The 25,569-nt window shown below is 35.6% G+C and overlaps 1 protein-coding gene across 4 annotated transcripts in view; it reads right to left on the reverse strand.

The window, feature by feature from the left end:
* Positions 1-24,258, reverse strand: part of LOC124404431 (anion exchange protein 2) — a 56,400-nt gene extending 32,142 nt beyond the window's left edge. The window contains exons 1-3 of one of the 4 annotated variants that reach the window (XM_046878545.1): positions 23,954-24,258; positions 23,163-23,533; positions 472-682 (exon numbers count right to left, since the gene is read on the reverse strand). In XM_046878545.1, the coding sequence (XP_046734501.1) occupies positions 472-546 (75 nt within the window). In that variant the 5' untranslated portion in view covers positions 547-682; positions 23,163-23,533; positions 23,954-24,258. Of the gene's footprint in view, positions 1-471; positions 686-16,501; positions 16,720-23,162; positions 23,534-23,953 lie in introns of those variants that run through there. The other 3 variants (XM_046878544.1, XM_046878547.1, XM_046878546.1) reach the window with 3 other exon arrangements.
* Between the last annotated feature and the right edge of the window lie 1,311 nt (positions 24,259-25,569).

The following is a 25,569-nucleotide window of genomic DNA, read 5'->3' on the forward strand; positions in this document are numbered from 1 at the left end:
TCAAAAAAGAAAGGAAAAAAAAAACCAAAAAACTAACTCCTTAAAAGTGATTGTAAAATAGAAAAATAATAATTTTCATCCTTCATTTGTTTCGTGACGTTGAAAACCGTAACTCACTTGAATCTCTATTAAAACAAATAGCGTATAATAAGCTAAGTATACAAGGTTAAAAAGAAAATGTCCCAGCAAGTCGAATAAAATTTTTGGATTGATTTTTAATGTATCGCTAAGAAAAAAATTTAAAAAAAGGGGCGTGGGGGAGGGAGGGGAACGACCAATTAAATCTTGATATTACAATAATGTGTTTCACAATCACGCACTAACATAAATGTAACAAATAACAAAAAAAATAAAGTTTAGACCTGCTGGATCACGATGTTTAGTTAAATTTGCCCAGCAGTGCAGGTATGTATAATATTATCAAAAACAAAAACGAAAAAAAAAAAAAAATAAAAAAAAAAAGCAACTCACCGAACTTCGTTTGCCAAATCCAAGAAACGACAACTTGCGCTTGGTCCCCGGTGTCCGTTTGTCGGGGTTGTCCATCGCGGTTGTTTAATCCTTGGTAACAAGTACTAAGGATGCAGGTTGATCTTTTTTCTGGGTGCTCGGCCAATCCTAAGCTGGGACGGAGATGTCCACATGTGGAGGAGACGCTGCGATGGCAACTCCGTCCTGCTAGCTGCTGCAACAGAAGTTCACCGACTGACTGACTGACTGACTGACTGACTGACTGACTGACTAACTGACTAACTGACTAACTGACTAACTGACTGACTGAATGTCTCTCTCTCTCTCTCTCTCTCTCTCTCTCTCTCTCTCTCTCTCTCTAACAATAAGCCAATGACTGAGTTTCCCGAGTGAGTGACTCCTCCGAAGGGAAACGAGTGAAGGTATAGCGTGACTATGAGTAACCGACTAGCTCTCTGGTACTCTGGTCTGATCGTGGGTCTGGCTTGGCTTTGCCCACCACCACCACCACCACCACCACCACCACCACCTCTACTACTACTACTACTACTACTACCACACAACCAACGTTGGTTCGCCATGATAGCGACCCAAGCATCGTAGTAAGTATATGTAATATATAATATAATATGATATAAAGACTGTTTCTTGTGTGCCGATCTGCCTGTGCTGTTGCAGGATGGCGTATTTGTAACAAGACTGTGAAACACACACGCGGGGTATTTATTAATCGTTGTATTTCAATACGGATAAAGAACAAGACGCACGCGACGAGCCGAGGAGTCTATCGGCATCTAATTCGATGCTGTTTCGTATAATTTTATAGTCTAGAATCAGTCTGTCAGTCAGTCAGTCAGTCACTGCCTGTTACTACCGCATTGTTATTTGCAATACTTGCGCATGTCTGTAATTAGGGTAAAATCGAACTACTGTAACAGAATAAATTGGGGGAGAAAAGTTATTTGTTTATTCGATATTGACGAATGTGTTATTTTCTTTCTTTTTTTTTTGTTCTTTTTTTTTTTTTTTTTTGACGTCATTTCATTAGGGATTCGAAAAATCTCGAATCTAATCGTAGAGTCACTTCAAGCGATGCTTTAAGGAGGCGGGGTTGAAGATACGAATTTGAAAAGTTACGAAAACGCCCAATTCCGAATTGATCGGTGGCTAAACTTGAAGTCAAGAAATCACGAAACGTAGCTTGGTGAAATTGATTTTATCATTAGTTTGATGGGTGAAATTTTAAAATGAATAAAACCTCTTGTGGATATCTGTCTTATTGTAACAGGGTGGCAACAAAATTGTGGGAAAAAAAATTTCACGACATTTCTAGGTTTTTCCAAGGCCTAAAACCTAGTTTTCCCTGACATTTTCTCGGTTCTAGTAAATTACTAAAGCCTAAATCGATCAGCTTATTATGATGATAATGATATATGTATAATGAAAACAAATGAAACAAAATCCTTAGCGTGCGGTAAAAATGATTCCAAAACAAAACGTTCGATTCAAAAACGTCTCGAAGAGTTTTTTTTTTCTATCGATCAAAAAAAAAGATACATGGAGTTGAAAATTCATCATTTCACGTTTTTTTCAACATTCTACTCCATAAAAAACGCGACTTGAATTTTTTTTTTTTTTTCTAGTTTTTTTTTTTCTATCATAATTCAGGTCACGTTTTTTACCGAGTAGAAAGTTAGAAAAAAAAAAAAACATGAAATGATTTTGAGATGGTCGGGGTTTAACACTGGCCCAGTTGGCGTGGAATACCCTATATACAAGAAGTATTTAATATCTATACACGTATCAATTCCGGGGCTCGAAGGCCGATCGGATCGAGGAGTTTGAGTCTTCCTCGGGATGATCGGTTGATCCAGACGTTGATAACGAACCTCGTTTATAGTGACACTCTGCATGAACGCAGAAATGTTTCACGGGCGCCAAAGTGTTGGATTTCAGGGTAATGAGGGGGGTGAGGAGGGGGAGGGAGGGAGAGGAATTACGTTGTCTTTGTCAAATAAGCTCTCGACTCGCGGATTAAAATTGTCAAAAGCCTCGAAGCGCGATTAAAACACGCGTCTGATCAATATATGTATATATATAATATCTATATATATAAGTATATAAGAGAGAGAGAGAGAGAGAGAGAATTTGTAAACACTCAGTCTACGTATATGTACACATTAGCTAGATACGACATGCACGCGTATGGATAGATAATTGTATACTATATATATTCGAAATCGGACAGCTCTAGGCAATATCAACGATCGGACTCTGCGGTAACAATTCTCTGATAACGATCCCCGAAATGATGATGATGATGATGATGATGAAAATATGACCAATCCGTGAATATATATGACTGACGATAGGTGTTACATTATTTATGTTACGTTTCAATGCCATTGGAGGCGGAGGCAATGCAAGGGGAGGAAAATGGGCGGTTGATTTTTTCAAATTTCGATTATTATTCTACGCACATTTAATTTCGATATGAAATTTTTATGCTTTATATATATATATATATATATATATTATATATTGTAGAAATGTGTGAAATTTTTAATTGTAATTATAACTTCCGGTGTTTCTCTGTTTGCATAGAAGAAGGAAAGTTATTAGGATCTCGATGAAAATCATAAGTTTAGTTTTCACTAGAAGATTTCTACGTTTTGAAGTTTTTAGGGAATCACCTCGAATCAATTTTTTTATGAAACGATATTTTTTGAGAAACAAGTTACCGAATTTCGATGATTTTAGTCTCAATTGACGCAGCTTTTTTAAACTTAGAACTAATTAGATTTTGGTTCTGATCGGTTCGCTACTTTTTTAATTATTCAAGTAACAAAATTTCAAACAATCAACTAAAAATTATGATAGCGAAAAAAAAAAATAAATAAATAATCCGATTTTGGGTCACCGACACCGAATCCAAGGTCAAAGACTTCCAAAATTTGTAATTTTAGATCCACTATAGTGGTTAAAAATAAAAAAAATCCACACATTTTCACGTAAATAGTATCAAAGGGCTTTAAAATCGTTAACCACGAATCTGAATTTTGTGCTTCGAAATTCGAATTGTATATGACATTCTTTTTGTTTCTATATAAACTTGGAAGCCGCAGTGTGAGAACCGGAAGTTCAAGGACTGGCTCGTGGCCAGTTTAAACCCTTTTGTTTTACATATATATGAATGACTAAAATTTCAGTGAAAAATCTGTGAAATTTTCAAAAATAATTTTCAGCAACTATTCGAGCGTATATATCTTTGCACTGTATGAAGAAAATAATTTTGCAATAATGATTAAACATAACTTTATTTCATGTACGTAAAATTGTGTAAATATAAATAATTGTTATACCTACTATACAATATATATACTTGATATCTACTTTACATTATACAACCGGGGAAAATCAGTCGAGTTTTTTCAACGTATATTAGAGCTGCGTATATTTTTGTACATCGGTAACGAGGAGATGCTGCCACAATTCGCAAGCAGCTTGTTTTGCACGAGCTTAAAAATAGCCAAATAATAGCTGCGTTTTTTTGGGATAAGACGTAAGCTAATTATTCTTACGTTAGAATATTGTCACATATTACGATCTTTTCAGTTTTGGGAATTTCTTTTTTTTCGTTCAATAACATCTAACTTGTGTGTCTGTGCATAGATATTACGATGTTTGAAACAAAACAAAAAAATTGTTTTTTTTCTTCTTCAAAGATGGTTCAAATGTTTCATTTGGATATAAAAATAAGCTTGATAAAATTTCAACTTTTAATATTATAAACATTAAGAGATTACTCATCGCACTTTTCTATTTTCCATTGCAAAATTTACACAACTTTTGACGTTGAATAACTATCGAAGGAGTAAATTTGCCAGAAAATATTAAAGAGACATTTTTCAATAGCACCGGTTACGAATGTTTCTATAGATTGAATTTCGATGAAAAGCTGACGTCGACCTTGCGCTTAATAAACGGAATATCTCATTTAATAATTCATCATTATTATCATCACGCGTAAGATATTATTCCACCTGCCGCACAAAGTGATCTATGCATGTTCAGAACTGCCTTAGTGTGCATTATATTATTATTATTATTATTATTACACATATATATATATATAAGTTTGCAATAAAACGCTGTGCACACGCCAGTGTAATAATTGTCTGGCAATGTTCAAGGTGCACCACCTTTTGTCCACCAATCCGGTACGTTTTAAAAACAATTGGAATATTCGTCGTTGCATCAATTGCACGCAGTCGCAGTCGCGTCGTCTGCAGCTAATTTTCCATTGAGTATTTAATAATGATGGTGATAAACGGGTGATTTTTTAAATACAATTATTATACCGCTACGGCATAATTTGATTATCGTATAATTTAAACATTGTTTAACTGCACGTTAGTTTTTCGTTTTACTTGTTCGATTAAATCCGATCGATTATGGTTTACTAAATTCCTTCTTTCAGTTATTGTTTAGCTTAAAAAGGCTTTGACGTCAACTTATCGTCGCTCCAATATCAAATTATCACAATCGTTAGAAAAAAGTATGATAAGAATGGTCGTAATATGTTAAACAAAAGAAAAAAAAAAAAAAAAAAGAAGCTTTTCATTTCGTACCCAGAGTATAATTATTTATATATTTTTCTGTTACAATAAAAAATTAAAATCATCAAGGGCTGTAAGAAATTACTTTCAATGGGTTCGAAAAAATGTTATGAAAATCGAGAGGACGTTTTGGTATATCTAGAAAGTTCGCGGTACGAAACTGCGACGAGAAATGCAACAAAAGCGTACATTTTCAGGTTAGAGTGCAACGCCGCGAGGACGAATATGGGAAACGAGGTGCCGGCCGTTGAAACGACGATCATCGGTGCAACATGCCGGTGCAGCTGCAGCCAACAGCCTCTGCATTGTACCGTGTGACGAAAAAACACTTGCTCGTGAGTAGCTTAGATGGGTCTGAGATTCTCAAAACGTTGTATTCGACGTTACTTGAAAAATTAAAAATGTGACCGTTCGATCGATCGATACACCTATAACTGAAGAAAAATGTTCAAATTGCATGATAATTCTCAGTCGATAAGCGGTCGGTGCAGATTCCTTCTTTTATTTTTTATTTCTACTTTATCGACAGCTCAGATGGGGTAAAAATTCTCAAAACGTTGTATTCGACGTTACTTGAAAAATTAAAAATGTTACTGTACGATTGATCGGTGTACCTGAATAATTGAATAAAAATGTTCAAACTGCAGGCTAATTCTCAGTCGATAAGCGGTCGGTGCAGGTTCCTTTTTTCTATTTTTTCTCTCTGCTGTAAAAAAGACTGCGAAAATAATGCAAGTACGATACTTCCCGCAAGATTTTTTTGTCACTATGTAAAATACATAGTGAAAATAGAGTTCGTGATCCTAAACCGGTTTTCTGTCAACGCAGATATTCTCCGTCAAAGAGGAGGTGATAAAAAGTAGAGGCAGAGAAGAGAAGAGAAGAGGGTTATAAAAGCTTATCGTATAAACACGTAATATAGAAACACATAAAATAGAAACGATCGGATCATCGGATTTTCCCACTTTCAAAGAATTCTCTTTGATCAAACCTCGACTGACACGATATGCCCCGCAGCAGCGGAGAGAAGGAGAGAGAGAGAGAGAGAAGTGAGAAGGTGAATTATAAGTGGACGATATCAAGCCGACGAAAAGGTGAAGAAGCAACAAGTCTGCACCTCAAAGTAACCGAAGGCAGGTCGGAAATAGAAGAAGTTTATGCATCAAGTATTATCATATAAGATGGAATCTGACGTTTTATCACTTTCCCAAATTTAACAAATTCTCTCTGAGTATAATTTTATAGCATATAAATAAAAATATAGACAGCATCAAATCCGTAAAATGTATAACGAGAAGTAAATCTGACGTTTCGGAAAATAAAGCGAACATTTTTACGCAACGTTATTAATTTTTATGTCTCACACGTGTCGTTTGAAAATTTATTACAAAAAATCACGAGATTAAAGTTTGTAACGATATAACGTGTAGTGAAACATCTCCAACAACAAATCACCATTTTACAGCTTTAGAATGACTTTGAGGTGTTAAAGTTTTTGAAATATGAGCTAGCTGATATACGTACTGACTTAAATTTCCATCAACGTTATAAATAAGCTGCAAAACTCCCGATTTTCCATAAAATCGCATCGTTACATCGTCGCAACGTCACCTTATCGGAAATCAAAATCGCTATCGAATACCAGCTCTTTTATTGCACCGACTCAAAGGTACCATGAAAATTGAAAAATTAACGAAGTTGAAACAGCACCAATATCATAACCAAAAAAGTCGTCACCACTTCGTCACTAAAATCCACAGAAAATCATATCTTTCGTTTTCTCCATTTGTTAAATCGTGCGTTAAGTAATAGCTCTATCTAGGCCAAAGTTGAATGCCAACGTTGGACTCGGTGACTGTCTGGCCTGAATGTTTTGGTGGAAAATTCCATGGCCCGCACCGAACGATCCATCCATCTATCCATCCATCCATCCATCCATCCATCCATCCATCCAGTTTAAACGTATCTACCTACCTGGCCACCGACTACCTGCCTCTTAATCCTCTGGTCAACAATTCTCCGGATGTTAGAGAAAGTATTATTCCGCGACATTACGTGGAGACTCCATATATACATATATTACATATATAATAAATCAAGGATCTTAGAAGTAGGAAGGAACCCAACCCAGCATGAGATCACTAATAAGGACCACCAGAGTACATCCAACGACGAGTGAAGAGAATGGAAAAGAAGAGATGTAAGAGAGGTGGAGAAGAGTGTGAAGTGGACTACGTACGTACCCATGGCATTATATACCAAGAATAAATATATATGTTAGGGTGGCGCAAAAAAATCGACAATTTTTTTTTTTTTAGAATCTCGTGTGACAAAATGTTAGTTTTTGATGTTTTAAGAGCCCACTCCAAAGGACAGTTCGAAAAACATTTTTAAGATGTCGCTCCACATTTTTTAAGACGTCAGAAATCGTCAAAAATCGATTTTTTTTTTGATTTTTTCTTGTTACGGTATAATTTTATAGACAAAAAAAAAAAAATAAGTTTCCGACAGTCTCAGTTCAAAATTTGAATTTTGAGAGGTCGTTAATAATTTTTTTTCAATTTTTTGGTGCATTTCTTTAGATCTTTTCGAGCGACCTTTTAATATTCATATTAAAATTTCATCAATTTTTTTTCTTTAATTTAGTAAGAAAGAATCGATAACAATACACCACGAAATGAATTAAAAATGAAACAAAATACTAAAAATGTAATTTTTTTAATTTAATTTTTTGACGATTTTTGACATTCTCAAAAATTTGTAGCGCCCTCTTAAAATTTTTTTTTTTGAGCTGTCCTTTGGAGTGGGCTCTTAAAACATCAAAAACTAACATTTTGTCACACGAGACTCAAAAAAAAAAAAAAAAAAAAAAAAAAAAATGGTCGGTTTTTTTGCGCCACCCTAATATATATGTATACCTTTCTATACATAACGCGACGCTTGGGCCAACCATTGGATTTATAAATCCAGGTCAAAAACCTCGAGGCATGTGTTACATATGTAACACCGGGACCCAGGTACCGACGTGTATAGTGCCTCGACACCTTATGGCTTGTGATTCATATTGATGTATGGATATGCTGCTGCACCGATGGCTAATCGGGTTGCATAACCTTGTGCCACAAACAAGGAGGAGTACAGGGATGAAGAGAGGGAGAGAGAGAGGGAGAGGGAGAGGGAGGGTCAAAGAAACCAATCACATCACGTGCAGCCTTTCTCTCTCCTCTCACAACCAGTATTGTGTACCGATCCTACGATCGTCCATGTCATGCCTTGTACATACACACATGCATGTACATGCCTGCCTACCTAACTGTAATAAAAATAATACACCCACAACGTCAGGAGCAGAGCATATTCGAACTAAACGGTACATAAACTATTCGCGTGTGTGTTTTATACGATCATATATATGTATATTATATGTAGTGGAGATGATTACATTGTCAGATAAACAGAGATTTGAGGGTCCTTTTTTTTTTTTTTTTTTTTTTTTTTTTGCAATTACGTTGGCTAAAAAGGAAAGTAACGGAGAAAGGAAACTGTCAAATTTTTTAATATTCATGATAATAAGAGAAAAAAAAAAAAAAAAAAAAAAAAAAAAAAAAAAAAAAAAAAAAAAATTGAAATAATCTTGAGACCTCCAATTAGTCAGTTCAAGTCGTTCGAAATAGAGGAAAAACAGAGTGTAAAATCATTGGAAATATTTTCCCAGAATTTCCATCAGGTTGTTTCCCAGATTTTTCCGTGTATTGAATTTAATCAACTACATATATATATATATATATATATAAGATGTTGTACCGCGGGATTGCAAAATTCATAGATAACTAAATTAGCTGATACAAGATTCTTCTTTGTCAGTTAATAAAAGAATAATTACAATGTCTTAGGAGTGAAAATTATCATCACCGTTTGACAATAGTTTGTACATACAATGTGTACATACATATAATTCCAACGGTGTGGAATACGATCTGATCGTGAGATGAATCTACTACTGTGTGTAATGTTGAACCGCCCTTTCAATTGGCGGGTGTAACAACATCAGCGATGCTCGAGAAGCATTTCGAGGAGGAGGAGGAGGAGGAGGAGGAGGAGGAGGAGGAGGAGGAGGAGGAGGAGGAGAGAAGAAGCTAATTAGACGATTGTTCAAGTTGAAATAAACAAGGCTTGTTAATCGGACACGATTGTGATGTCGGTTATTATACTGCAACGAGACGTTTTTTCAACGTCACCAACAGAACCGCGTGCCGGCCTCAAAGTTTAATTTGATCAATTAACAGTGATGATGGTTGTTGCCGATGTTGTTGCCGCTGGTAAACGCGAAGCGCGATCTTCACAAAGAAGCTGCTGCTGCTGTAACTTGGCTGAATTACATATTATGTACATACGTATGTACCTGTTATAGAAACACGTGGTTAATTAATTAGACGTTTCAATTGTCTCATTTTCCCAAAACTCATATATATTAATCACTGATTTTTACAACAGCAAACTGCAACCGATCATCAGCCACGCGAAAAGGAGTGACACGAAAATGTACATGAAAATTTTTCGTGATTGTAAAAAATTTCTCCTCATTATTTAATATCAAAATTTGACTACATTTGACTGCAGAAAAATTTCAGGGCTATAGTGATTACAAAAAAAAAAGGAATCGCATGTAATCATCTGTAATCGTAAGTGATTTTGTTTTCACAAGTTAAATAATGTGTATCAAAGTAAAGTGCATGTTGATACTAGAAACATTTTTTGGTCCAAATTATTATTATTATTATTATTTTCATATTCGAGAGAAATTAAGTAAAAAGGATTAAAATATGTCAATTTTTAACCGTTTTTTCAAAAATGATTAACGTGTAAATCTATTTTATCACTCGAACGATTTTTAAAATTTCAATGAATTTCAATTTGAAAATTTCGTGATTAAAGTAATCACAATTACTACGATATGATTGCAAATGATTACAATTAGAAAAAAATGACTGTTAGATTGCAGACGTTCTTATGATTACAATGATTGCAAAAGCGTCCAAAAATAATATCGATATTATGTAAAATATTGAGGTATGTAATTTTAATAATAAAAAATTAGTAACAAAGTAGAACATTGCATCATCGTATACGTATATTTTGCAACCTCGACTGCTTAAAAGTAATTTTAAAATTGCAACATATAATTAATGAGAAAATTTATTTATTTTTTTCTTTCATCTCAGCATATATATATATATATATATATATATATATAACTCCTGTCGATTATCACGATTTCGTTTCTTGATACAACCAAATTTCAACGATCGTTATTAAATAAATTGCTATATTAATATTAAAAAATATACTTTAATCAATCTCATATTATAATTGCAACAATTGCAAACAGTTTATTCTCGCGGATTTCAAGGACGCGGTTATCCACACTACGTAGGTAGATATATAGTTAATAGTTAATACCTAACCTACCTATAATTCAATTATGAATAACCGTACGCCGAGTCGTCACGGGTGTCTGTTTAATATAATATACATATGATACTACAAATATATCTGGAGGGTATAACGTAACACGAAGCCACGTGTTACATGTTATACGTAACCACAACCGTTACGTTTCATCTTCTTCTTGTTAAAATTGTCAATTATCACTCGTTCAGTAGGTATCGATTAACGTGTGTGTGTGTGTGTGTGTGTGTGTGGTTAGGTATAAACTTACTCGTGAACATCTGTAATGTTCGTTAATTAAATTTTGACTGATCGTTTCACTCTCCATACATACATACATACATACATACATACATACATGCATATACAGGGTGTCCCATTTTAAATAATACAGCTGAATATATCTTGAGAAGCAATGGTTATAGAGAAAAATGTTTCGTATAAAAATCGTTAGGTACCGAGTGACACAGACTCTGGTGATATTGGTTATCCTGTGAGTGAAAGCGCAAAGGTGATATGAAGATCAACTTCGGTTTTATCAATGGAATCATATGGTTTTTATTTCTTTATCCGATCGAGCGTTCAATTTTACATGATAAAACACTAGGACAAGAATGTGCTTAGATGAATGCTTCCGAAGATGTTTCATTATTTTTACAAATCTTTTGAACGTTCATGTTTGAGCCCGTTTGTGTGTCGATCGATACACAATCAACCATCAGGAATTGATCAGAAGCTCCAACGAACCCATTACCTTCCTGGTTGATACACAATCGCTTCCTATTTTTTAAACTTTCAATCGTTTGGAGAAAGACAGTTCTAAAAGTTTAAAAAATAGGAAGCGATTGTGTATCAACCAGGAAGGTAATGGGTTCGTTGGAGCTTCTGATCAATTCCTGATGGTTAATTGTGCATCGACCGACACACAAACGGGCTCAAACATGAACGTTCAAAAGATTTGTAAAAATAATGAAACATCTTCGGAAGCATTCATCTAAGCACATTCTTGTCCTAGTGTTTTATCATGTAAAATTGAACGCTCGATCGGATAAAGAAATAAAAACCATATGATTCCATTGATAAAACCGAAGTTGATCTTCATATCACCTTTGCGCTTTCACTCACAGGATAACCAATATCACCAGAGTCTGTGCCACTCGGTACCCAACAACTTTTGTACGAAACATTTTTCTCTATGACCATTGCTTCTCAAGATATATTCAGCTGTATTATTTAAAATGCGACACCCTGTATTACATATATGTATAACAGATAATAATGTTATGTATATTGTATGTATAATGGAGACATAAGACGTGTTTAAGGTCGATGGATTTTTCACTCGTGCGGAATAAGGCTCTTTATGCGGCCGCTGATCTGCATACCTTGTATCGCTCTTTTACGAGTTTTCAAAACATCATTTATGTATAATCTGATTTATACATGGCTGCAGATTTAATTTTAGAAATCTTAGTTCCTTAAAAATCGTTATAAAATTAAGAATAAAGTGATTTGATTTTGTTCCCAATGTTTCGTTATACGATAACCTTACCAACTTCGAAGCAATATTTAACATTTCTAAAACTTTGCCGCAATTTATCCATTCTTATAGCAAAATTCGACAAAAATTCTTTCATACATTTTCAAAATCATTGATCCTACCAAAACACATGCAACCTTCTTCACACCTGACACAAGATTAAATATGCAATACAGCTAACACAATATACATCAGTTTTTCCTACAAGTTTACCAACTCAGCAACGAAAAAATCGCGCGATTCGGATTAACGCAACACGCGAAATTTCAAAATTCGAACAAGTCTTGAAGGAATAAAATTCATACTCCACACGGAAATTGAAAGAAAAAAAAAACAAACAAGTCACGATAAACCAAACCTCTGAGACATCTTTTCTTCACTTTGTCACAGCTGAAATACTAATTATAAATATATAACGAAATTGCGATTCAATGTAAAAACAAAAAAAAAAAAAAAAAACGAAAATTCAAAACGTAATTCTTCTTCTTGACTTCGTTACTTTTTTAATACGTATATAATAATATGCATATAGCTATGTAACGATTATTTTGAACTAAACGAAAATGGACAAAGACTTAGTGAAAAAAGATGAAAAAAATCTGACGATCGTTTCCTTGCCCATATTTGATTCGTTAATATTGTGAGTCACAGATATTTTTATTTTTTCCCCCTCAATTCACGTTAAATGATACATATATATATACCTGCACGTATATGCATACATACATTCGTATATTGTATAAATAAACGAAAACAACACGACTGTAAATGAAACTTATCCGTTTTTGTTTTGCGTGAAGGCTATTGTATATCATCATAATCGTCATCATCATCATTATTATTATTCTAATTATTATTATTATACATGAATAGACATACTATTATATATTATACAATGCGTATTGTACCCTGCAACATATTGTTCTTCACAATATGACTTTTAATACACGATGCAACGAAGAGACGATGCGTCGATTATACTTATACGTATACAGAGCGGAGAACACACAAAAAAAGAATAGAAAAAAAAAAAAAAAGAAAGATTACTTCGAATAAGAAAATAACATTTTGTACAATATACCTATATTATGTCGGTTGTACTCCAGCAGACTGAAATATTATTTTTTCTACCCGACGATAATAGGTGTATGCATATATTTATATGTATATATATATATATATATATATATATATATATATATATGTGTATGTATAACAGACGTGTGTATACGTGGATATTTTACATATTACATGCATATCAACACGTATGAAAACCTACAACAGGACATACTTATATATATAGCAGCCACCTCGATAAAGTTTTGATTTCTTTTTCTTTGTAGTTACTTTTGCATATAATACAAGCTGCACGTGTCACCTGCTTGCGAAATTGATTATACACAAACATATTAAGCAATTCGCATTATTTCTACACCATAGTGTACAATCTTGGATTTTAGTATTTTCACGATTTTATCCATTTATCATACTGCGTATTAAATAATTGTCAAGTATTATGAAATAGGGATAAAATTATCTGACAAACCGATGACCGCTATTTATTTTGTAGAATTATTCTCACGTTGCGAGAAAAACGTTACTTTTGAAAGAAGAAAAAAAAAAAAAAAAATCCCCCAAAATACAAGCATTTCAGATTGACTGTAAGATTGTATATATATATATATGTTACCTAGGTGTATATATGTGTACAATCATTATACACCTGTAATGAACATTATCGTCGTTTGTTTACACGTACGTAAGAATTTTTGTCAAAGAAAAGATACGTCGGAATACGAGGAAACTGTTATCCAAGATATTCTTTCTAAAAAAAGATGTAACAAAAAAAAAAAAAAAGGTTCGGTTTTTTTTTTTTAATTTATTTATTTTATTTTTTTTTATGAAAAAAGAATGCTTAAAGACCAATTATACGTAATTAAAAATGAATTTCCTGCATGGATAATATGTATGTATGTATGAAGATACAAGCCGTGTATGAAATAAATATTTCGATTTCCTTCTATAATTGTAAAAGTAAAATAAAGATAATGAAAAGACTATGTATATAAAAACTGTACACGCAAAGTAACTTTAGATTTTTATATACTTAAACGATGACCTGTCATTTTTTTTTTTTACAAAACTAACGAGCAAACCACACACGATTCGGGCATATAAAAAGAGAGAGATATTATTATACGATAAATAAAGCGGTACCTCTGAATTTTTTACAAGTAACATGGCTATACATATGTACGTATATATAGATATGTATATAAAATTGCCCGACTTTTCCAAGTTTTCCAGATAAATGATTGTTCAATTTTTAAGAAAACTTTTCTATCCGTGTATGAAAATTAAAATATTAAAAAAGAAAAGAATTCCAGCTATCGTTAAAAATGATATTTAATTTATTTCAAAATCTTTTGAATACCTAAATACCTGTGCTTCACTTATGACGTACATACGTATCCTACTGCAAACTTTTCATTAGAAATTGAATCACGCTTACTCGACGTATAATAAAAACTATTGAATAATAATATTTCAAAAGATTTTAAGACTAATGCAATTTAAAAAATGTCAAATTTTTCCCAAAAAGTTGGACAAAAAAATTTAATATATTATAATAATATATAATATAATATATTATTCTTCCACGTAAACCAAAAAATCACTGTAACAATTCCCCGATATCGTTCTAATACGAAACAGAAGTTTTTTTTTTTTTTCTTTTATCAAAACATCGAATGAAGGCTTGGAGGAAAAAAACAAAAACAAAAAACAAGAGCACAACCCAAAAAAAAAAAACAAAAAAGAAAAAAAAAAAAATCACAGGCACGAAAGGAATAATAATCGAAAGTTGAATCGTTGAACTAAGAATAAGTCGCATGCATTACGTAATTCGCGAAAGCCGTTGATACATTTTGAACATGAATAACGCAAGGGAAATGGATTGAATTTGATTAACACGCGGTTCGCTCCCATCTGACGATGAATCGAGAAAGTTTTATCGTAATAACAACTAGTAGTAGTAGTATAGTAACGGTAGTAGTATTATGTGTAGTGGAAGCAGCAGGAACGGAGGCCAGGGTCGCGGACGTTATTCCAGGCGACGAGACGTCAGCTGGCCCCTAACAATAAGCCGGCATTGCTAGGGTGGCCTCTAAACACGGGGTGCAGGTAGGTAGGGAGTGTCAATCGATCGTCTGCCAAACAGAAAACACTTGGCCGTCGTTGTCGTCGTCGTCGTAGGTCTCGTTTCCGTTTAAACACGTGGAAGCGTCGTCACGTTACGCGGATTTACAACCGCGGTAGAAAGAGAAAGAAAGATCTGAAAAGAAAGAAAGAAACTGGAAAACCCGAGCCGACATTAACAACGCGTGCTGCTATTCGTTTAATGTTCTTGCATCATATTGAAGTTGGTAACGATGATGTGGTAACGATTCAAACTGAGAAAAAACCGTTATTTCGCCATTTTGGAAATATTTGAAATTCGGTTAACCGTAGAATAAAATAAAATACACTAATATTTTGAAATCTAAGTTCATTAAAAATCGTTGTAAAATTAAGAAGATAATCATTAGTTTTTCATGATGTTACTAACTCGAATCTCTCGTGTTCTTGCATTGTGAGCGTCTCTTTCTTCAAATGGCGACGAGGCAACGACGACGGTCCATGAAAAAAATGGACGATGATGGATGAATATGGCTGAATATGGCTCTTTTTACGATATACATGCATGTCCGACGCACGATCAACGATTATAAACCCAAGCTTATCGGCACTATACTCATATAGATATAGATATACATATATCTCATCTCATTTCTAATGCTTCCTGTACATGTAAGTATATATAATACGTATTGTCTGCACTGTACTTTCAATGTGTTGAGTCAGGTCAGAACTGAACTGAACCGCGCTCGCAACTTTCGGAATTTCAGAACCGCACACACAGAGAGAGAGACAGGAGAACATTGTGTGCATTTTACACTCTGCAAGTGAACGAAGAAAATCAAAGTACAATATTTGTTGTAGCCATAGTTGAGATGTAACCCAAGTAGGTAATTCAGGTGTTCGATTTGTTTAATACCTCGTCGATCACCCGCAAATTAAATCCGTCTTCTCAATGATCTTGGATCAGAATGCATATATCGGACGTCTCGTCGACGACGATACAGTTGAGAATAAGACGAAACAATGATTTTACATGACGCAGATCGTCTTGAGTACGTTATATCTATGAAAGGAAGAGCTTCTCGTCGGTTTGAGAGAAAAACTACACCAACTAAAGTTTCCAAAACAATTGAATTCCGGCGTTTAAAATTGTCGTTATTAAAAGCGTGTCGAGAAAAGACAGCGTAGCGAGTATGTATATCGTTACAGTCGAAGGGAGATGAACTGTTTCGAGTTTCCTTACCTTCACAGACGGACGGCGATGCCCTCGGCGGTTAGGTGTTTTGCGGCGTTTCGAATACGCGGTGAGGTTGTTCGGAGGTTATAAGTAGTCGACTAGGTAAAAACCGAGGTTGACGCGACGCGGCCGAATCGGTCCGTCGGATAGCCGACGTGAAGTGACGTCGACGACACGTTGCCGCGACGAGCTACCGGGGATACGAGTCGAACTTCGTAAACTAAACGGGTTGACGGCGACAAAGCGAGTAAAGCGAGTAAAGCAAGTAAAGCGACGCTCTGCTCTGCTCTGCTCTGCTCTACTCGGCGATCGCGATCCGGCGAGTAAAGGAAGCAGCCTCCTCCTCTTCTCTACTGTTCTCTACCTGTGCTTGCTTAGCACACTGACCGGCTGTAACGCCCGGCGACCGGTCAAAGCCGACCCCCACCATGCAGAGCTACACCCTCCTTTTCGAATGCCAGACTACCGCCTGCACCGGCGACCGCATGGGACGACATAAAGTAACATGGCGCATGCTGGCGTCGCTGCTGCTCGCTTAACCCGTTCAGTCGCACATTTTTGTGCTGAGAATGAGTCGACTTTTGTGAAAAGTTAGTATTCGGAGGTTTTCGGCTTGTTTGTCACGAATCTTAAGTCATATTTCAGGAATTCAAGATGGCGGATCCAATATGGCGGACGAAAATTTTAAATCTAACCTCTTCCCGGCTGTTGTTCTATATTTGGAACGGAACGGGTTAATTGATCCTATTGAAATTACTCTATGCAGTGACTTTTGGGGGCGTTGATTACAGGTCTGAAATCGGATTTTAAAAATTCAAGATGGCGGATACAATACGGAGGACGAAAGTTTCAAATTTGATCGAATCCGGAGGAAAAACGTCTGTCCGGGGGTTTTTGGGATCGCTGATTACGAATCTGAAATCGGAATTTGAAAATCCAGTACGGCGAATCCAATCAGCGACCCCAAAAACCACAAAATACTATCTTGTTATGAAAGTTGACCCAGCAAAATAATGTGTGACACAAAAGGTTAAGGGAGTACATGTCAAATGATGCAAAATATGTATCGAATGACAAAAATATATTTTGACTAACCATGTTTCAATTTTCATATTTTTATAACCGTCGATTCATTTTGCGATAGAATAATTCCTTAACGGGTGCGACTATGGGTTTGTTCAAAATCCTGTTTCACAATGTTTGACATACTTTTTCCAAGAAATATGAAATAACCTCAAAGTTTGATAAGGGATTACAGGGGCTTATGATTTTGCTTGTGTAAAATTGGCTGTAAAAATATTTCGGCAAATTGTTGATGAGATACAAAAAGTACCCTCAAATCGAATCACAATCAGTTACTTTAGTATTAACCCATCAATTTTCCGATTTTGTTTAACTATCTAGCCACATTATATCCTCAGGTTTAAAGAATTTTTCTTTCAAGAAATTATCGCAAGAAAGAATAGTAAAATACGATTTGCATTACGAATTCATACAGCGATGGTTAATTGAACTATAGTCGAGAAGTCCGCAGCATCCTATAACGTATCAATTTATGGTTTCTACTTGATACTACAGCAACCACATGACAACAATATTTACTCCCTGACGTCACTCTGCAGGCAACGATCGTACGTCTATTACAATAAAAAAAAAATATCATTATCTAACGTTATGTCATCCAGAATAATCGTACAAATCACGATTCACGCTGTGATAATTAGCCGATAAACGGTGCAGAATTAATCGATCGCCACGCATATATAAGGAGACGTCCATTACTTACGTGAGCTCAAAACAGGGGGGGGGGGGGGGGGGGGGCGCGAAACGTAAAAATTTCTAAGGGGGGTCCAACTTAGAAAAAAATAAAAAAATAAAAAATAACACGTCACGTTATTAATGGACGCCCCCCTAACGCGAGTAGTGGAAAATTCCCCATCGAATGATTATGTCGTGGTAGTGTATTATGGTTTGTACCAATTAACTAACACCTATGCTAAGTATTGTCATTTTTAATCGAAGAAATGTAGGTATGTGTATCAAATACCTACGCGCAGCAATTGATCCGGTTCCCATTTCCCCGCGTTCACGTTCAAAGAATCCTTATCCGTAGACTATAATGTATTATACGGTATGTGACATACAGATATATATATATATATATATTATATTATAAGGATCGAAAATGAACTTGAACTGCGGTGCAGTCGTGCCTGAGTATAAACGCTACTGCGGTTATAGACATGTGTATAATAATATTCTTCTCAACTTACGTAATTAACTTACATGCATACCATGACGAGGTGTAACGATCGTTATGCACACATATGTGATCCATCCACAAGCTATGGTTACAATATGGGCATGGATGTAAATCGTGAGTATACCTACATATAACCACGTAATTGTAATCGACTGCTGGACTGCAACGCGAGTATAAAACTACATGTTTCATATATCACTTTATACAGAGTGTATTTAAACATTCTAGATACCGGGACAATTAAAATTATACCCCGACAGTGTATGAAAGTGAAGTTATAAATAAATGGAATTGTAATTATTATAATAAGTACTATAGCATTTTCATATTTTCCGCAGCATTTTGTATGTGACGATCAATGAACTTCGTATCTAATCTTGCAGCAGGAATCCCCCCCCCCCCCCTCCTGACCACAATTTTCAAATTCACGAATTATGTAATGTCTACAATTCAAACAGATATTCTATTATTTAATAGTTACGTATAAATTATATTTATGCAAGTATATTAGACTGGCCGTTGAAAAAAATATTCATGCTCCAAGTTGAAAAGTCCTGAGTTAACCTGTCTAAGTAGTTTGCCTCTCATTGAGCCAAATTCAACTTTCACGCGGCTAAACGTTTCATCTATTATTTATATATATATATACTTACACATACAAGATTGCTACACAGGCGAAACGGGAATAAAGATATATAGGTATGTATATAATACTCGTACATATAGAGGTCGAATTGCAAAATATTTTTTTACTTCACGTACAGGCGAATTACCATAGGCAAGTTTTTTTATTCCTCTTTTCCTCGACGGTTGATTTTTTTCCTCTCTCTCTGTATTCTGTTTTTTTTTTTTTTTCTTTCTTTCTTTTGCATTGCCAATCCGGAGCTCCGCGTGTCGTTACACATACGATACGTGTTACATGTGTGCCTACTTCGCGAAAATACCTCACGTTTGTGTTGCGACTCTGCAATAATAATTATCAATACTTGCGTAAAAAGGTAAGCAGTATTTTCCTCACAGCGGTATAAAAAAAAAAAAGCGAGTGTCCTTATATGAGTGTGTTATACTATCACATCGCCGATGCACGATTAGAATACGAAAATGAAGCGAAAGCGATAATTTTACGATCCGTCATGAGCCACGCCGAAATACCATGATTATAAACGACGCGTAAGACGCGTGGTATTAAATAATATTTGATCGGTATAACAGTCGCAGTGTGTCGAACCGGTTTGCTGCTGATACATACATACATACTCGTATGTGTATGTAATAAAATTTTCTCAAGAGTGATTATAATCAATATAAATCAATTTATATACACAGACGTCAACGCCTGTAATTTTAGATCGATGCAAACTAATTTGCTCGACAAATTTAGCCTGATGTCAGTATGTGCCTACAATATAGATAACATAGTTATTGTTGTGAGAACGTGAGAGTATATACTATATGCAGAACAGCGGAGCTATTTGTATACATATAATACATATCGCGTCATGTATGTATGACAGAAGAGAAGAAAATTATTTACTGTAATGAGAAAAGAGGGAGGAAAAAAAATTTATATATATACATTTTTAGTGGGAGAAAAGAATGTGTCTCTTCAAACTAAGTCTTCTGTACGTAATAATATGCGTATTATTATATACGTATATTGTACACGGTTAAGTAATCTTGGAATTATTCGTCGAAAGACGGTGTTTACGTGAATACGATGGAAATATTAGGAATAGGAATTTTTTAGTATCGTCCATCGTAACGAGTACATCGTAAGAGGATAAAAAAAGAGATTATAGAGAAATTCTTCAATTCCTAGTATTTTCAGCAATTGCGAGTCATGTTCTTATCTCGTTTGCACAAGCATTTTCGATGAGTGGATTGAAATTCGTCTAACAAAGATCGTTCCCGCTACTTTAGCACATTCTTTTCTTGCGAATCAAATGATTATTCGCAAAATGAATTAATCGGAAATTTGTTCAGACGAAAAAGAAATTAAAAAGTCCACGAAAAAAAAAAAAAAAAAAAAAACAAGCGATAATTGTAAGGCGCCGTCGCAACTGTTATAATACACGTTAACTTCTAACTATGTATATATTGTTAATAATAATATTTGTACAATAATAATATAATATCTTTCCGCGCGTGAGAGAAGCGTACAATAACGGATATACATATAACGTGTGTTCGAACTTTTGTTTGTTGTCCAACCAACAGCCGCCAAAGTAATGGATCGAGGTGGAGGCGACATTTGATATTCCGTTAAAGAATATATTATGGGGAGAGATATCGAGTGTATATACTTGAAAGTGCGTGACAAGCACGTCAGTCCGGAGTTTTAAATCAACGTTGTGTGTGTTTCTGTGAATACATAAGTTGGATTAAAGAAAAAAAAAAAAAAAAAAAAAAAAAAAAACACCGAACAGAAATCACAAATCAGGGGAAAAAACCTGTATTGAAAGAATATCTCCATTGAGAAAAAAAAAAAAAAAAAACAAGGCAAAACAAAACAGCTTACACCTCGATTTATAAGATTGAATATTTGCAGATGTACGATTAAAAATGATTTGATAAATTTGTGTCTGCATCGTAGGTATGCAGCAATAGATTTCTCGGATATGTAATGTCGACTGGAGTAGTAACGGACGAGGAGGCGTGTGTGTAATAATATACGTATATGTATACACCCATTTGGCATCGAGGATTACATCGAATTGCATGACACGCATAGTCACTATTATAATACCGGTCTGTTGTTATAAGAGACGTCGCCGTCGACTAAATAAGTTACATCACGATCATCACGTATCTCTCTCTCTCTCTCTCTCTTTCTCTCTCTCACTCTTTCTATCTTTCTCTCTTTCCACTGTACAGCAACGATTGACACCAATGAATCTGTGCCGGTCCAAAGAATCGAACGGTATGCGTTTATAAAGTATTATATATATATTGTACGTATGTTTATTAATTATTCTAAGTCGGAAATCAAATCGAATAGGATATTAATTGGCTCTGGATTTGTCTTTTTATAAGAAGCTTCGATTAACTTTATCTGGCTGCAGTATAATTCTCGTTGTCTTTACCGGTTTCTTTGATTTACACAATCTGTGGTTAGAAAAGCGATAGCAGTTTCATTACTAGGTATTTAAATATGAAAAGGCGCGCGTGTCTTCGATTTCCACCTCGTTAAAACTAAAATTCTTCTCTTTCTCCTCGAGAACATTCGTGAATTAAATTATCGTTTAGGATGGAAATACAAAAGATTTTGTATTAATTGAATATCCATTTACTATACATATATTATGTTGACAATAAAAATTAGTAAGTTTCTTTCAGATAAACCAGTTAATACCGCGTCATCTCTACAGGTATAATAGTTGCTCCCGTTTGCCAATTGGCAAACTTAGCATACGACGGATACTATATTAAGATTCAAAATCTTCATCTATTTTCATATTTGGAATCTGCATAGGCATTACGATGCCTAATATATAAATGCAATACACGTGCCGAGATATGCGCGAATATTTGAAATGAAATTTTTATTCGCGACCCGAGTTTTCGCGAGAACCGTATAAATAATATGTATATACATATAATTATATTCATAATAATCAGTTAATAGTTGAAAAGAACTTTCCTTATGTATATAGGAACGGAAAAAAAATCCATCAGAAAAACAAATGCCGAAATTTCAGGATTTCTGTAGCCTCTCCACATATGACTAACAATTTTGTAACGTTTTTTACATGAAAATTTCAACCAACAATTTAGACTACCCGATATGTCAAATCGATACGAATAAAACGTCGTAGCTTGATAGTTTTACCTACGCGTATGAAAATAAAATCAACGTTTCTCTTCTTCAAATTTTTTTTTTCCATACCGCGGCATTCGATGCCCGCGTTCCCAGAATTCCTAGGGAGTTTAGATTCTTGGCGGGAGTCTGTCCGTTATCCGCATCGGTTTATCGCAGGCATTTCATACATACATCTCTCACACACATCCGGCAGAATTAGTAATTCGCCACGCGATCCTCTCTCTCTCCAAATATCGTGACATCACGATAGATGTGCAGTAAATACACATCATCATCGTACAACATATCTAAAGCAAAAAACGAAAAAAAAAAACAAACAAACAAACAACGTAAGACAAAAGATGTAAGAAAGAACTTAATCAGCGTGATAACGAACCAACCCCGATATTCGAATCGTCGAATCACGATCAGGGGTCTTCCATTCATTCCCATTTATTTACTCGCTTCGATATTGAAGTTTGCCGAGCGGTGAATCCACGCAGCCTTGGTAGGTAAAAAGGGCGAACCGACGAACCACCGTCGCAATTAGGCCTGTGTTTCTAGGCTCTCTGTGCAACAATAAGTCTATCTATGTACTTACGTACCTCTTACTCCGGCCTCGGTGCGATTAAACCTGGTACCGGACTTTCACCCGAACGGTTTGACGCCGCGGGTAGCACTAGCACTAGCGATGCCGCAAGACTCAAGAGACGGCGCTTGCCTGCTTGTCAGTATTATATGTAATGCGGCTTCTGATGGGACGACGAGTCCTTTGACTCTGTCGAGAGGAGTGAGCGCCGTTTCAACGCCTCGACGCTGTCCGTAATCTCGCGTCTCGACTCTTTTTCTCTCTCGATCGTTCTTCAAGGTTTCCTCAGGGCCCGGCCGTCCAGGAACACCTTACCTCCTCCTCGTCGTTCTTGGCCCGTCTCTGAGATTGTCGAAGAAAGACCTCGAAACTTCTCGCGTTGTCCGCCTGTTTGAAAGGTGGAAAATTAAAGAAGAAATAAACAAGTGATGATCGATTCCTTCGCGACTCTTTTAATTAATTTAAATAACGTATTTATAAGACTGAAGTTTTTTAACGTTATTGTAATCACGCATCTTCAGAAAAACTTGTTATTTTGCAACTTTACATGATTACCTGAAATTTAAGAAACTGTTAATCTTCAAGCATAAACAAACTCAGATTTTGTAAATTCAAATTTTACGAGTTATTCTAAGACTGCCAAATTTCGCCTCTTTTGTTTCAAAACGGTTCGATACGGTAACGTTACTAACTTCAGTCTCGTACGTACTTCGTACATATTTTCTCATCCACGTGTATACATTATTATCATCACGCTCACAGTCCGATACATTTTATGTTATATTATATCGTACATGAAATACATACCTACACCAAACTCGTGACAAAACAAACGGCATAACGCTTCCAACTACATGCACAAACTTCTGTATGAATATACATACAGTTTATATATCACACGCGAGTCCGGTGAAGGCGCGGTGTGGCTATAGGTTATAAATAAATTCTTTATTTTTGTTCGGCAACCGAAAGCCCAGTTGTACGTATGTAATTATTACCGAGACGGGGTTACCTCGACGTGTCCGTCCGCGCCGCGATTATGTCACCACTTTATCCGTTTTTATTTTCGTTCTGCTTTCTGTCACTAATTTTCCCTCCAATTTTTCACGGTCGAGTTCAAGGCGTCGGGACTCAGAAGCAGGGGGGGGGGGGCGGAGATAAGTTAACCTGCCGTACAGTTCGCAAACAATTTATCGCACGCACCGAACAGATTTTTTATACGCAACGCAGACGAGAGTTTACGAATGAAATTCAGGCGTGTTGCCACGTTAAAACTTCACCACGCGTCTTCCAGTGCGGAGGTTGCCTCGCGGTTGTTATATTGTTGTGTGTGCCGCTGACTGCTACCGCAGACACAGAGAGACTGAGCAACGTGTCGATACCGAAATGTAAATTTTTATACTGGAAATAAAAAACGCCGACGGATACTGAAATGCGTTGTAAAACGACAGGCGTATGTATGTATGTACGCATGTATGTATGTATGTATGTAAAATATCATACATACGAAACGCGGATGTATCGAGAAGTCGCGGTTAAACGACGCGCAACTTTTTTAAATGTCTAAGAGATACACCAACGTGATGTTTTTTTCACACGTGGCGACCGACATGGCGAATAATTTTTAACCGTCGGATTGTGCAGGCATGCGTGCGTGCAGATATTTGCGATGGCTGCAGCAGGCATTTACAATATAGGTATAGATAATAAACACCGCTTAGTCAGCCGGTCGACCGTCTCCCGCCACGCAGATCGCGTCTGTTAAACTCGTCTGGGGAACAACGCGGTGCGTGCTTTTCAAACATCCCCGGAGACTCGATAACGCCCGCAGGATGAGTCTGAAAATCAAGAGTCAAATTTCCGGTTCTCTATAATTATCGCGCTGACGCGGATATCTCGTTTCATTCAATTTCACTTCAAGTGACGCGACAAATACTTCACGTCGTATATTCTATAACGGGAAAAAAGAGAGAGATGAGAAAAAAAAAAGAAAAAAAAAACCAAGTTCGTATCGAATACACGTTTGTGACCATGTTCACAAAGCTCCGCATGAATATAAATGATACGCGTGTATATGTTGTATACGGATTACCGGGATGAATACTGTATTACTACACCACGTGTACACCACGTGTTCACACGCCAAGGGTCAAGGACAACTTATGGTGCTCACATGCAGCTTCCGGTCTACAGTAATATTAACGACGAAGAATTATTTTTTTTAGTCTATTTTACTCGAAAACCAGAAATTATGGGAAATTATGACGAAATGTAAATAACAGTAAATGAATAAAAATCATGTCATTTTTTCCTCACGAGAAGACAAATTTCATTGGAACAATGCCAATGACTCGCTGGACAATAATTTATTGTTCAGGGATAATGTAACAAGATAGAAATAAAATAATATACCTGACGCGGTA

The sequence above is a fragment of the Diprion similis genome, chromosome 3 (genome assembly GCF_021155765.1).
Source record: "Diprion similis isolate iyDipSimi1 chromosome 3, iyDipSimi1.1, whole genome shotgun sequence".
Classification (NCBI taxonomy): Eukaryota; Metazoa; Arthropoda; class Insecta; order Hymenoptera; family Diprionidae; genus Diprion; species Diprion similis.